This window comes from Oncorhynchus keta, chromosome 20 (genome assembly GCF_023373465.1).
Source record: "Oncorhynchus keta strain PuntledgeMale-10-30-2019 chromosome 20, Oket_V2, whole genome shotgun sequence".
NCBI lineage: Eukaryota > Metazoa > Chordata > Actinopteri > Salmoniformes > Salmonidae > Oncorhynchus > Oncorhynchus keta.
In genome coordinates, this window is record NC_068440.1 from 28796513 (window position 1) to 28811823 (window position 15311).

The 15311-nt window shown below is 44.8% G+C and overlaps 1 protein-coding gene across 2 annotated transcripts in view; it reads right to left on the reverse strand.

Annotated features, from left to right (window-relative positions):
- Window positions 1-3789: 3789 nt before the first annotated feature.
- The window catches only part of LOC118372214 (zinc finger protein 385D-like), a 43576-nt gene continuing 32054 nt past the window's right edge, over window positions 3790-15311 (reverse strand). For both annotated transcript variants that reach the window (XM_035758008.2, XM_035758007.2), the window contains 4 exons: window positions 12748-13002; window positions 12200-12381; window positions 5453-5548; window positions 3790-4244 (listed from right to left, as the gene is read on the reverse strand). In XM_035758008.2, coding sequence (XP_035613901.1) covers window positions 4005-4244; window positions 5453-5548; window positions 12200-12381; window positions 12748-13002 — 773 coding nt within the window. In that variant the 3' untranslated portion in view covers window positions 3790-4004. The remainder of the gene's footprint in view (window positions 4245-5452; window positions 5549-12199; window positions 12382-12747; window positions 13003-15311) is intronic.

The following is a 15311-nucleotide window of genomic DNA, read 5'->3' on the forward strand; positions in this document are numbered from 1 at the left end:
GGTGTCTAGAGGAGTGATTGGGACGAGGTGAGGTTAGGTGGGAGAAACAGCAGGTGTCTAGAGGAGTGATTGGGACAAGGTGAGATTAGGAGGGAGAAACAGCAGGTGTCTAGAGGAGTGATTGGGACTAGGTGAGGTTAGGTGGGAGAAACAGCAGGTGTCTAGAGGAGTGATTGGGACTAGGTGAGGTTAGGTGGGAGAAACAGCAGGTGTCTAGAGGAGTGATTGGGACTAGGTGAGGTTAGGTGGGAGAAACAGCAGGTGTCTGGAGGAGTGATTGGGACTAGGTGAGGTTAGGTGGGAGAAACAGCAGGTGTCTAGAGGAGTGATTGGGACTAGGTGAGGTTAGTTGGGAGAAACAACAGGTGTCTGGAGGAGTGATTGGGACGAGGTGAGGTTAGATGGGAGAAACAGCAGGTGTCTAGAGGAGTGATTGGGACGAGGTGAGGTTAGATGGGAGAAACAGCAGGTGTCTAGAGGAGTGATTGGGACGAGGTGAGGTTAGGTGGGAGAAACAGCAGGTGTCTAGAGGAGTGATTGGGACAAGGTGAGATTAGGTGGGAGAAACAGAAGGTGTCTCAAGGAGTGATTGGGACTTGGTGAGGTTAGGTGGGAGAAACAGCAGGTGTCTAGAGGAGTGATTGGGACTAGGTGAGGTTAGATGGGAGAAACAGCAGGTGTCTGGAGGAGTGATTGGGACTAGGTGAGGTTAGATGGGAGAAACAGCAGGTGTCTGGAGGAGTGATTGGGACTAGGTGAGGTTAGGTGGTAGAAACAGCAGGTGTCTAGAGGAGTGATTGGGACTAGGTGAGGTTAGGTGGGAGAAACAGCAGGTGTCTAGAGGAGTGATTGGGACTAGGTAAGGTGGGAGAAAAAGCAGGCGTCTGGAGGAGTGATTGGGACTAGGTGAGGTTAGATGGGAGAAACAGCAGGTGTCTGGAGGAGTGATTGGGACTAGGTGAGGTTAGGTGGGAGAAACAGCAGGTGTCTAGAGGAGTGATTGGGACTAGGTGAGGTTAGGTGGGGGTCCTACTAACCTACTTATATTACCTCTTTACTCTCTCCAGGCAGGAAGATAGGTGGGGTGGTTGGAGACACATCCCAGGTTGCCAAGTCAGGTACTTCGCTTTGGGTGTGTGTGTGTGTGTGTGTGTGTGTGTGTGTGTGTGTGTGTGTGTGTGTGTGTGTGTGTGTGTGTGTGTGTGTGTGTGTGTGTGCGTGCGTGCGTGCGTGCGTGCGTGCGTGCGTGCGTGCGTGTGTGTGTGTGTGCGTGTGTGACACAGAGACAGAGAGAGCGAGCGAGAGAGAGGGAGGGAGAAAGCCACAGAGAGAGAAAGAGGGAGTAGGAGAGAGGTCGAGAGAGAGACAGACACAGAGAGGGAGAGAGAGGTAGAGAGAGATGTAGAGAGAGACAGACACAGAGAGAGAGAGAGAGGTAGAGAGAGGTAGAGAGACACAGACACAGAGAGACAGAGATGGAGAGAGGTAGAAAGAGAGACAGACACAGAGAGACAGATGGATAGAGAGGTAGAGAGAGAGGTAGAGAGAGACAGACACACAGAGACAGAGAAACAGGCAGAATGAGGTAAGGAACAGACCAGCTCGGCTTGGCCAGAGGGCTTGAAGGGGCTCTGATGGAATATTAAATATTACCCTGACTAACCCACACACAGATGTTCACAATTACGGGTCCAGAGAATTAATGAGAGCAATATGGCAAATCAAATAAAAGTTTATTCGTAACGTACACAAATTACATCAGGTATAAACAGTGCCATGAATTGCTTTCTTGCAAGCTCCCTCAACAAGGCAAAGCAAATATCAATAATAATCAAAAGTCTATTGAAAATAACAAGTAAGAAGGTAGTATGCATTGTAATAAAATGGGTATGTACACAATAGGATATACAGTATCAATAATGAATGTGCTATGTCAAGTATGAGTGTATTTACAATTTAAAGTGAATTGTGTCTCAATAGATCAGTTGGAAAAATAGTATAGAAATAGAACAGAAGTGTTGACTGTGTGTGTGTGTGGTGTGGTGTGTTGTGTTGTGGGTGTGTGGTGTAATGTGTGGTGTGTGTGTGCGCGCGTGTGTGTGTGTGTGTGTGTGTGTGTGGTGTGTGTATGGTGGTGTGGTGTGTGTGTATGGGTGGTGTGGTGTGTGTGGTGCATGTGTGATGTGTGTGTGTGTGTGTTTGTGGTGTCTGTGGTGTGGTGTGTGTGTGTGTGGGGTTGTGTGTGGGGTCTTTTTCATTAATTAGGCTATTTTCTCTTGAACCATATGGTCTATCTACTAGAAAATATGGAAACAGATATCAATACTGCATATCAATTTTTTTAAAGTAAGTTATTGAAGTATAAATGATAAAAGTTCTGATAGATTGAGATAGATTTTCTGTTAGCTTTGCAACCCTAGCCATGTATTAGTCACAATGCACACAACTTCCAGCCCCCCCATTTAAGGTTGTCATCATCGAATAGTTGTATTTGATGGAGGTTGACCCCTTCTTAAAGACTATCTCCCACCAAAAAATTAGATTTAACAGCATATGTCTGATAAAATGTAACTCTACAGAGATGCTTGGGGCATGGAGTCCTCCTATGCACAGCAACATTTCCCAGACAATAAAGTCACGGTCAAGGAGCACATTCCTGTTGTGATTTATCTGAAGGAGTTAAGGCAGGGGGATTATCTGTACTCTAAGTAATAAATCATTGATGAAGGCCCCTCGTTTGAAGCCAAATGAAGGATCTCTTAATTTATTTCAGTTTTTGAGAAATTCTTGAATGGGATCCAAAAAGGGATTAGCGTCAGACTGTAAGCTAGTTTTAGTAGCAGAAGGGTTCAGATGGCTTCTCTACTCACTGAGGTACGGGTTGAGGGATGTGCTTCTGTCTGTGTCTCTGGTTGTCTGCCTCTGGCTCTATTTGTTGCTGACTTTGGCCTAGATTCAATCAGATGAAGTGTTAATTAACTGGCGATAGCCGACACCCGCATAGCTGATGTTTTTGTTATGTCGGAGGTGGAACTGCGTTGGAGCTGTCAAATCCGTTCTTTTGATCATTGTCACAAAGCCACACCCGTCCCACTCGAGTTAGAAGTTCACAATGAGAAAGTGTAGGCTATATAGAAATAATGACGTTCAAATCAAAAATCATTAAACTAAATAAGAAATATTTCTATCAGCCTAATCGAGATGTAGATTACATCTCACTTTCCAGTGTTTGTAAACAAGGACGGATGGGATTCCGTAAACAAGGACGGATGGGATTCCATAAACAAGGACGGATGGGATTCCGTAAACAAGGACGGATGGGATTCCGTAAACAAGGACGGATGGGATTCCGTAAACAAGGACGGATGGGATTCCATAAACAAGGACGGATGGGATTCCATAAACAAGGACGGATGGGATTCCATAAACAAGGACGGATGGGATTCCGTAAACAAGGACGGATGGGATTCCATAAACAAGGACGGATGGGATTCCGTAAACAAGGACGGATGGGATTCCGTAAACAAGGACGGATGGGATTCCATAAACAAGGACGGATGGGATTCCATAAACAAGGACGGATGGGATTCCATAAACAAGGACGGATGGGATTCCGTAAACAAGGACGGATGGGATTCCATAAACAAGGACGGATGGGATTCCATAAACAAGGACGGATGGGATTCCGTAAACAAGGACGGATGGGATTCCGTAAACAAGGACGGATGGGATTCCGTAAACAAGGACGGATGGGATTTTTCTTAAAAAATAGACCTCCACAACATCACAGCCAGCAACATATTCTTTATTGAAAAACAATACTCATATTTCTTGACAAACACACGCACATGACAAATGCACACACACTTACACAAACACACACATACACACTTTCCAGACCACAATTTGTCTGCACTGGTCCCACAGGTTCTGTTGGGTTTTGGTCCATCTGATACGGGTCTGGGTCAGGGTCAGGTATAGGCCAAGTCTGGTGCAGGTCTGGGTCAGTACGGTGAGAACAGAACTGATGTATGTGCCGTACGGAAAGGTCCTGGGGCAGGATGTAACAAGGTCTGGGGGAGGGCCTGAATCTGAAAGATGGCAGGGCCAGGTATAGGGGCAGGGCGTAAATGAAACGGGGACAGGGTTGCCATGGCAGCAGCAGCAAGGGAGAGATGGCGCTGTAAGAGGCACGAGGCGAGAGGCTTCGCCAAGTCCTGCTCCTTCCTCAGAGCGATCCCAACCTGGAAACCAAAAACAACATGATCAAAATCTTTCTACAACTGTTCTACAATGTGATCACCACCATACAGCTATCACACGTTCCACAATCAGTCCACAACAAAACCTCCAGTAAAGTACTGCCACGACTGCATGGCCAGACACGACTCTAACACCATCATTACGTTTTCTGACAACACAACAGTGGTAGGCCTGATCACCGACAACGATGAGACAGCCTATAGGGAGGAGGTCAGAGACCAGGCAGTGTGGTGCCAGGACAACAACCTCTTCCTCAATGTGAGCAAGACAAAGCAGCTGTTTGTGGACTATAGGAAAAGGAGGGCCAAACCGGCCCCCATTAACATCAATGGGGCTGAAGTGGAACGGGACGAGAGTTTAAAGTTCCTTGGTGTCCACATCACCAACAAACTATCATGGTCCAAACACACCAAGACAGTTGTGAAGAGGGCACGACAACACCTTTTCCCCCACAGGAGATTTCGCATGGGTCCACAGATCTTCAAAAAGTTCTACAGCTGCACCATCGAGAGCATCCTGACTGGTTGCATCACCACCTGGTATGGCAACTGCTCGGCATCTGACCATAAGGCAATACAGAGGGTAGTGTGTACAGCCCAGTACATCACTGGGGCCAAGCTTCCTGACATCCAAGACCTGTTTACTCTGTGGTGTCAGAGGAAGGCCCAAAACCAAAAAATTGTCAAAGACTCCAGTCACCCAAGTCATAGACTCTTCTCTCTGCTATCGCACGGCAAGCGGTACCGGAGCGCCAAGTCTAGGACCAAAAGGCTCTTTAACAGCTTCAAGCCATAAGACTGCTGAACAATTAATCAAATGGCCACACAGGCTATTTGCATTAACCCCCCCTCCCTGTTTTTACATTGCTGCTAATCTCTGTTTATTATCTATGCATAGTCACTTTACAAATTACCTCATCTAACCTCTACCCCTGTACATTGACTCGGTACCGGTACCCCCTGTATATAGCCCCGTTATTGTTATGTAATTTTTTTGTGTTACTTTTTGATTTGATTTTTAAAACTTTTCTTTATTTAGTCAATATTTTCTTAACTCTATTTCTTGAACTGCATTGTTGGTTAAGGGCTGGTAAGTAAGGATTTCACAGTAAGGTAGTGTTGTATTCGGTGCATGTGACAAATACAATACAATTTGATTTGATTTCATAATACAATAATGTGGTACTCACTGACTGGTTGCGTTGGGGCGGTAGACCATACGGGCTGAACTTGGGCTTGGCTGGCTTCCCTGCTACTCGGTCTTTATGTCTTCTACTTTTGATGTGCTGAGGAGATGGGGGAGACAGAGACAGACACAGAGAGAGACCCAAACTTAAGGAAAGCTTTGACTATGTACAGACTCGGTGAGCATAGCCTTGCTATTGAGAAAGGCCGCCGTAGGCAGACCCGGCTCTCAAGAGAAGACAGGCTATGTGCTCACTGCCCACAAAATGATGTGGAAACTGAGCTGCACTTCCTAACCTCCTGGCAAATGTATGACCATATTAGAGACACATATTTCCATCAGATTACACAGATCCACAAAGAATTTGAAAACAAAACCAATTTTGTAAAACTCCCATTTGTACACTACAGTGTGCCATCACAACGTAAACATTTGTGACCTGTTGCCACAATAAAAGTACATTTATTTTCCCTTACGTACTTACGTACTTTAACACTGTATATAGCCATAGTATGACATTTGAAATGTCTCTATTTCTTAGAAATTTTGTGAGTGTAATGTTTACTTTTAATGGGCTCCCAAGATGCGCGGTGCTGCTCCCAAGTGGGCTCCCAAGTGGTGCAGTGCTGCTCCCAAGTGGGCTCCCAATTGGGCTCCCAAGTGGCGCGGTGCTGCTCCCAAGTGGGCTCCCAAGTGGTGAGGTGCTGCTCCCAAGTGGGCTCCCAAGTGGTGCGGTGCTGCTCCCAAGTGGGCTCCCAATTGGGCTCCCAAGTGGCGCGGTGCTGCTCCCAAGTGGGCTCCCAAGTGGTGAGGTGCTGCTCCCAAGTGGGCTCCCAAGTGGTGAGGTGCTGCTCCCAAGTGGGCTCCCAAGTGGCGCGGTGCTGCCCCAAGTGGGCTCCCAAGTGGTGTGGTGCTGCTCCCAAGTGGGCTCCCAATTGGGCTCCCAAGTGGTGCAGCGGTCTAAGACACTGCATCTCAGTACTGGAGGCGTCACTACAGACAACCTGGTTCAAAACCAGACTGTATCACAACCGACCGTGATTGGGAGTCCCATAGGGCGGCGCACAATTGGCCCAGCATCGTCCGAGTTTGGTCGGTGTAGGCCATCTTTGTAAATAAGAATTTGTTCTTAACTGACTTGCCTAGTTAAATAAAGGATAAATAAATAACTTTTGACTGTTTATTTCACTTTTGTTTATCTATTTCACTTGCTTTGGCAATGTAAAAATATGTTTCCCATGTCAATGAGAGAGAGAGAGAGAGAGAGAGAGAGAGAGAGAGAGAGAGAGAGAGAGAGAGAGAGAGAGAAGAGTATATTGTATACATTGTTGCTTTGGCACTATTGACGCAATGTTTTTCAGGCCAATGAAGCAGCTTGAACTTGAGAGAGAGAGAAAGAGAGATGATTTGTTTTGTGTTTCTTTGTATGCTGTTAAACTCAACCTGTATTTCACTCTCCTGTTTCAGTTGTGTCTCGGAGTTGACATAAAGTATATAACTAACCTGTCTGAGTTGTGTCTCGGAGTTGGCATAAAGTATATAACTAACCTGTTTGAGTTGTGTCTCGGAGTTGACATACACTATATAACTAACCTGTTCGAGTTGTGTCTCGGAGTTGACATAAAGTATATAACTAACCTGTTTGAGTTGTGTCTCGGAGTTGACATAAAGTATATAACTAACCTGTTTGAGTTGTGTCTCGGAGTTGACATACACTATATAACTAACCTGTTTGAGTTGTGTCTCGGAGTTGGCATAAAGCATATAACTAACCTGTTTGAGTTGTGTCTCGGAGTTGACATAAAGTATATAACTAACCTGTTTGAGTTGTGTCTCGGAGTTGACATAAAGTATATAACTAACCTGTTTGAGTTGTGTCTCGGAGTTGACATACACTATATAACTAACCTGTTTGAGTTGTGTCTCGGAGTTGGCATAAAGTATATAACTAACCTGTTTGAGTTGTGTCTCGGAGTTGACATACACTATATAACTAACCTGTTCGAGTTGTGTCTCGGAGTTGACATACACTATATAACTAACCTGTTTGAGTTGTGTCTCGGAGTTGGCATAAAGTATATAACTAACCTGTTTGAGTTGTGTCTCGGAGTTGACATACACTATATAACTAACCTGTTCGAGTTGTGTCTCGGAGTTGGCATAAAGTATATAACTAACCTGTTTGAGTTGTGTCTCGGAGTTGACATACACTATATAACTAACCTGTTTGAGTTGTGTCTCGGAGTTGGCATAAAGTATATAACTAACCTGTCTGAGTTGTGTCTCGGAGTTGGCATAAAGCATATAACTAACCTGTTCGAGTTGTGTCTCGGAGTTGGCATAAAGTATATAACTAACCTGTTTGAGTTGTGTCTCGGAGTTGACATACACTATATAACTAACCTGTGTCTCGGAGTTGGCATAAAGTATATAACTAACCTGTTTGAGTTGTGTCTCGGAGTTGACATACACTATATAACTAACCTGTTTGAGTTGTGTCTCGGAGTTGACATAAAGTATATAACTAACCTGTTTGAGTTGTGTCTCGGAGTTGACATAAAGTATATAACTAACCTGTCTGAGTTGTGTCTCGGAGTTGACATACACTATATAACTAACCTGTCTCGGAGTTGACATACACTATATAACTAACCTGTCTGAGTTGTCGGAGTTGACATAAAGTATATAACTAACCTGTCTGAGTTGTGTCTCGGAGTTGGCATAAAGCATATAACTAACCTGTTCGAGTTGTGTCTCGGAGTTGGCATAAAGTATATAACTAACCTGTTCGAGTTGTGTCTCGGAGTTGACATACACTATATAACTAACCTGTTCGAGTTGTGTCTCGGAGTTGGCATAAAGTATATAACTAACCTGTTTGAGTTGTGTCTCGGAGTTGACATAAAGTATATAAACCTGTATATAACTAACCTGTTTGAGTTGTGTCTCGGAGTTGGCATAAAGTATATAACTAACCTGTTTGAGTTGTGTCTCGGAGTTGACATAAAGTATATAACTAACCTGTTTGAGTTGTGTCTCGGAGTTGGCATAAAGTATATAACTAAACGGAGTTGGCATAAAGCATATAACTAACCTGTTCGAGTTGTGTCTCGGAGTTGGCATAAAGTATATAACTAACCTGTCTGAGTTGTGTCTCGGAGTTGGCATAAAGTATATAACTAACCTGTTCGAGTTGTGTCTCGGAGTTGGCATAAAGTATATAACTAACCTGTTTGAGTTGTGTCTCGGAGTTGACATACACTATATAACTAACCTGTTCGAGTTGTGTCTCGGAGTTGACATACACTATATAACTAACCTGTTTGAGTTGTGTCTCGGAGTTGACATAAAGTATATAACTAACCTGTTTGAGTTGTGTCTCGGAGTTGACATACACTATATAACTAACCTGTTCGAGTTGTATCTGGCAGTTGACATAAAGTATATAACTAACCTGTTTGAGTTGTATCTGGCAGTTGACATAAAGTAGTTGACATAAAGTATATAACTAACTGTCAAGCAGTCTCCAATTACCCTCCCCAGTTTATGTGTTGAGTTTGTGTATTTGCATGTGTTTATTTCAGGAAATGGCTTCCTGAAGTTGCTGATCGACTCCATGGCTAAGTGGAGAGCTGACCCCGTATCAAGACACAGCTGTCTCCAATTACCCATTCCTTCTGAAGCTATATAAAAGCCAGTGTTCTGTTCAGGAGTGAGGGAGATTTTGCTAGGAGTTCATTGCAGAGATTTTGCTAGGAGTTCATTGCAGAGATTTTGCTGGGAGTTCATTGCAGAGATTTTGCTGGGAGTTCATTGCAGAGATTTTGCTGGGAGTTCATTGCAGAGATTTTGCTGGGAGTTCATTGCAGAGATTTTGCTGGGAGTTCATTGCAGAGATTTTGCTAGAGAGATTTTGCTAGGGAGGTCATTGTTAGGGAGGTCATTGCTGGGGAGGTCATTGCTGGGGAGGTCATAAAGGTCATGATGGGGACCTGTTGATGGGGTTGTGTGGGGAGGTCATTGATGGGGAGGTCATTGATGGGGAGGTCATTGATGGGGAGGTCATTGATGGGGAGGTCATTGCTGGGAGGTCATTGCTGGGACTAGGTCATTGCAAGAGAGGTCCTGCAAGAGGTCATTGTGTCTGCAAGAGAGGTCATTGCAAAAGTATATAACTAACCTGATTTTTGGGATGTCATTGCTGAGAGTTGGGAGTGCTTAGGCAAGAGGCCCGCGGGCATACATATACCCAACCGTAGCATATTCGCTGTCTAGGCACACTAGGTAAGACCTGGGCAGAAAGTATTTATAGGGCACCAGGTGGTGCTAAATTAGGTAAGTAGTGGGTAGGCAGGTAAGATAGGAGAGGGGGCTTTGAACTAACCTTTGGTTCCGTCCAGCCCCTTTTCCCCATATTACCGTGTAAAGGAATAAAGTCCTTGTAAACGGTACCACATTCTGCCTGTTGTCATTCTTACTTGCACCTACAGTCCATACCTTTTTCACTTCACGGAGAGTTTAGGCGTGCGTAACACTAACCTGTTCGAGTTGTATCTGGCAGTTGACATACACTATATAACTAACCTGTTCGAGTTGTGTCTCGGAGTTGGCATAAAGCATATAACTAACCTGTTTGAGTTGTGTCTCGGAGTTGGCATAAAGCATATAACTAACCTGTTTGAGTTGTGTCTCGGAGTTGACAAAGTATATAACTAACCTGTTTGAGTTGTGTCTCGGAGTTGGCATAAACTATATAACTAACCTGTTTGAGTTGTGTCTCGGAGTTGGCATAAAGTATATAACTAACCTGTTTGAGTTGTGTCTGTGACATACACTATATAACTAACCTGTTCGAGTTGTGTCTCGGAGTTGGCATAAACTATATAACTAACCTGTTTGAGTTGTGTCTGTTGTCTAACCTGTTTGAGTTGTGCAGTTGACATACACTATATAACTAACCTGTCTCGGAGTTGGCATGTATATAACTAACCTGTTTGAGTTGTGTCTCGGAGTTGACATACACTATATAACTAACCTGTTTGAGTTGTGTCTCGGAGTTGGCATAAAGTATATAACTAACCTGTTTGAGTTGTGTCTCGGAGTTGACATACACTATATAACTAACCTGTTTGAGTTGTGTCTCGGAGTTGGCATAAAGTATATAACTAACCTGTCCGAGTTGTGTCTCGGAGTTGACATAAAGTATATAACTAACCTGTTTGAGTTGTGTCTCGGAGTTGACATACACTATATAACTAACCTGTTGAGTTGTGTCTCGGAGTTGACATAAAGTATATAACTAACCTGTCTGAGTTGTGTCTCGGAGTTGGCATAAAGCATATAACTAACCTGTTCGAGTTGTGTCTCGGAGTTGGCATAAAGTATATAACTAACCTGTTTGAGTTGTGTCTCGGAGTTGACATACACTATATAACTAACCTGTTCGAGTTGTATCTGGCAGTTGACATAAAGTATATAACTAACTGTTACGTTCCCCAGTTTATGTGTTGTAGTTTGTGTATTTGCATGTGTTTATTTCAGGAAATGGCTTCCTGAAATCCCTCAAGCAGCTGATTGGTCGACTCCATGGCTAAGTGGAGAGCTGACCCCGCCCCCTCGTCAAGACACAGCTGTCTCCAATTACCCATTCCTTCTGAAGCTATATAAAAGCCAGTGTTCTGTTCAGGAGTGAGGGAGATTTTGCTGGGAGTTCATTGCAGAGATTTTGCTGGGAGTTCATTGCAGAGATTTTGCTGGGAGTTCATTGCAGAGATTTTGCTGGGAGTTCATTGCAGAGATTTTGCTGGGAGTTCATTGCAGAGATTTTGCTGGGAGTTCATTGCAGAGATTTTGCTGGGAGTTCATTGCAGAGATTTTGCTGGGAGTTCATTGCAGAGATTTTGCTGGGAGTTCATTGCAGAGATTTTTGTTCATTGCAGAGATTTTGCTGGGAGTTCATTGCAGAGATTTTGCTGGGAGGTCATTGAGATTTTTAGGGAGGTCATTGCTGGGGAGGTCATTGCTGGGAGGTCATTGCTGGGGAGGTCATTGATGGGGAGGTCATTGATGGGGAGGTCATTGATGGGGAGGTCATTGATGGGGAGGTCATTGATGGGGAGGTCATTGATGGGGAGGTCATTGATGGGAGGTCATTGCTGGGAGGTCATTGCTGGGGAGGTCATTGCTGGGGAGGTCATTGCTGGGGAGGTCATTGCTGGGGAGGTCATTGCTGGGGAGGTCATTGCTGGGGAGGTCATTGCAGAGAGGTCATTGCAGAGAGGTCATTGCTAGAGAGATTTGCTGGGATGTCATTGCTGAGAGTTGGGAGTGCTTAGGCAAGAGGCCCGTGGGCATACATATACCCACCCGTAGCATATTCGCTGTCTAGGCACACTAGGTAAGACCTGGGCAGACCACCCCCTTGTATTTTGGTTAGGGCACCAGGTGGTGCTAAATTAGGTAAGTAGTGGGTAGGCAGGTAAGATAGGGGAGGGGGGGCTTTGAGATTTACTTTCTTTGCTTTGGTTCCGTCCAGCCCCTTTTCCCCATATTACCGTGTAAAGGAATAAAGTCCTTGTAAACGGTACCACATTCTGCCTGTTGTCATTCTTTCTTGCACCTACAGTCCATACCTTTTTCACTTCACGGAGAGTTTAGTTGTAGCAGGGTGTTGCGTTCCCTCTTCATAGAGGCGTGCGTAACACTAACCTGTTCGAGTTGTATCTGGCAGTTGACACACTATATAACTAACCTGTTTGAGTTGTGTCTCTGAGTTGACGTGAACATCGCAGATCTCACAGTGGAAAGTTTTGTTCTGGAGCCCCGTTGACACCTCGGTGGGAGGGGCCAGTTTGGCTTTGACCCCTGACCTGGGGAATGACTTTATGGCTCCGTCGCCGCTCCTGGCCTCCAGCATTGTTTTGTGTTTCGTGCCTGACAGGGTGAAAGGTCAGATAGGTCAAAGGTGAGAAGCAGAGACGCCAACTAAGTATTAACAAAGTGGGACATCTGGCTACTACATAAAGGTGCATCTCAGTGTAAATGGAGATGATGACAAGAGAGAGGCCCTGTCCTAACATACACTTTACCTGTCAGATCAAGATGGCAGTAATGGCCTTGGGGTAAGGAAGGGAGTGATTGATTGGTGTGGTATTGATCAGATAAGAGCCCTGAGCTCTGTAGACGTCTTAGATTGATTAATAAGACTGACTTGTTGCAGCATGATGATGACACAAGTACGCACGCAAACACGCACACATACACATACACATACACATGTTAGTGATGCTTCATTCTCACCGCTGTTGTGAGCCTGTAGCTGGGATGCAGAGTTGACGGCCACCTTGCAGAGAGAACAGTAGAGCAGTCTCTTAGCCTTCTCTTCCTCCGACTCTCCGACCTCTTCCACCTCTCCTTCCTTCTCCTTCTCCTTCTCCATGGGACAGGGCGACAGAGAGGGGTCAGTGGGCGTCTCCATTGAAACTGCTGGGCTGCAGGTTGATGGCGCCACCCCAGAGGCAGAGGGTGGTGATAACACGGGTCTGAATGAGACATCTACACAGAATAATATAATATAATAGAGCATTGTAATAAGGCTGCCATCATTTTTGGGGGATTTAATTTTTTTTTTTCAATTTTACCTTTATTTAACTAGGCAAGTCAGTTAAGAACAAATTCTTATTTTCAATGACGGCCTGGGAACAGTGGGTCAACTGCCTGTTCAGGGGCAGAACGACAGATTTGTAACTTGTCAGCTCGGGGATTCGAACTTGCAACCTTTCGGTTACTAGTCCAACACTCTAACCACTAGGCTACCCTGCCGGATGAGTGAGGGATGAGTGAGTGATGAGTGAAATCTATACAAGTTTATCCCTCCCATCTTAGAATGAAACTGAATTTGAGTGTGTTGAGTGGTGAATTAGTGAGGAGAGTGTTTGTGTGTGTGATAGTGGTGGTGAGAGAGAAAGGAGAGGTAAGTTAACCCTGATGCTTTCTTCTCTCCATCATCAACCTTTAAAATGTGCTGGTTACTACTGCAGGCCTGCATCTAATGCTGGTTACTACTGCAGGCCTGCATCTAATGCTGGTTACTACTGCCGGCCTGCATCTAATGCTGGTTACTACTGCAGGCCTGCATCTAATGCTGGTTACTACTGCAGGCCTGCATCTAATGCTGGTTACTACTGCAGGCCTGCATCTAATGCTGGTTACTACTGCAGGCCTGCATCTAATGCTGGTTACTACTGCAGGCCTGCATCTAATGCTGGTTACTACTGCAGGCCTGCATCTAATGCTGGTTACTACTGCAGGCCTGCATCTAATGCTGGTTACTACTGCAGGCCTGCATCTAATGCTGGTTACTACTGCAGGCATGCATCCCAAATAGCACCCTATCCCTAACAAGTGTACCACTTTTGACCAGAGCCCATGGTGCACTATGTTGGGAAAGGGTGCCATTTGGGAAGCAGACCAAGTCTCTCAAATTTGACCATAACTCATTGAGATAGAAAACCACACCAGCAACAGTGTTTATGAGATTCATTAGCCTCTGTAATCTCAGTAATAACCAAAGATTTCCCATGGGAATCTGCTTCCATTATTCAGAGTGGGAAAATGAAAGGCTTCAGATTGAAATGATTACGGTCCATTATCTGCAGTGAGACGGACCAGGAACATAAGGGCTTCCCCAGAGGGAAACCCCATAGTGGTCATGTGTTAATGGGGATTAGGCCTGTAAGCGTTTATTTATTGTCATTGACTGTCTCTCTAAAATGGCAATAAGGCTGTTTGGCAAAGTAATCATCACAAAGTTCCCTGTTTCTTCCACGCTAAATAGAAAAACTTGCTCACTCTATCACTATGGCATGAAGTCAAATGAATAGACTCTTCCTCTATAACAACACGCACAACACAACACATATGAACACGCCTCTGAGGCATGCATACATTTATTATTATTGAGAACATTTTTTTTAAATAGGCTAGTTGAGAACACCTTTATTTAACCAGGTAGGCTAGTTGAGAACAGGTAGGCTAGTTCTAACCAGGTAGGCAGGTTCTCATTTACAACTGCGACCTGGCCAAGATAAAGCAAAGCAGTGCGACAGAAACAACAACACAGAGTTACATGGAATAAACAAGCGTACAGTCAATACAATAGAAAAAAAGAAAGTCTATATACAGTGTGTGTAAATGGCATGAGGAGGCAAGGCAATAAATAGGCCATGGTAGCAAAGTAATTACAATTTAACAGATTAACACTGGAGTGATAGATGAGCAGATGATGATGAGCAGATGATGGTGTGTAAGTAGTGATACTAGTGTGCAAAATAGCAGCAAAGTAAATAAAAACAATATGGGGATGAAGTAGGTAGATTGGGTGGGCTATTTACAGATGGGCTATGTACAGCTGCAGCGATCGGTTAGCTTCTCAGATAACTGCTGTTTAAAGTTAGTGAGCTGGAAATGTAAGTTCCAGTCACTGGAACGAAAGGCGGCCAAAGGAGGTGTTGGCTTTGGGGATGACCAGTGAGATATACCGGCTGGAGCGCGTGCTACGGGTGGGTGTTGTTATCGTGACCAGTGAGCTGAGATAAGGCGGAGCTTACCTAGCATAGACTTGTAGATCACCTGGAGCCAGTGGGTCTGGCGACGAATATGCAGCGAGGGCCAGCCGACTAGAGCATACAGGTCGCAGTGGTATAAAACGGATGGCACTGTGATAGACTGCATCCAATTTGCTGATTAGAGTGTTGGAAGCTATTTTGTAGATGACATCGCCGAAGTCGAGGATCGGTAAGATAGTCAGTTTTACTAAGGTAAGTTTGGCGGCGTGAGTGAAGGAGGCTTTGTTGCGAAATAGA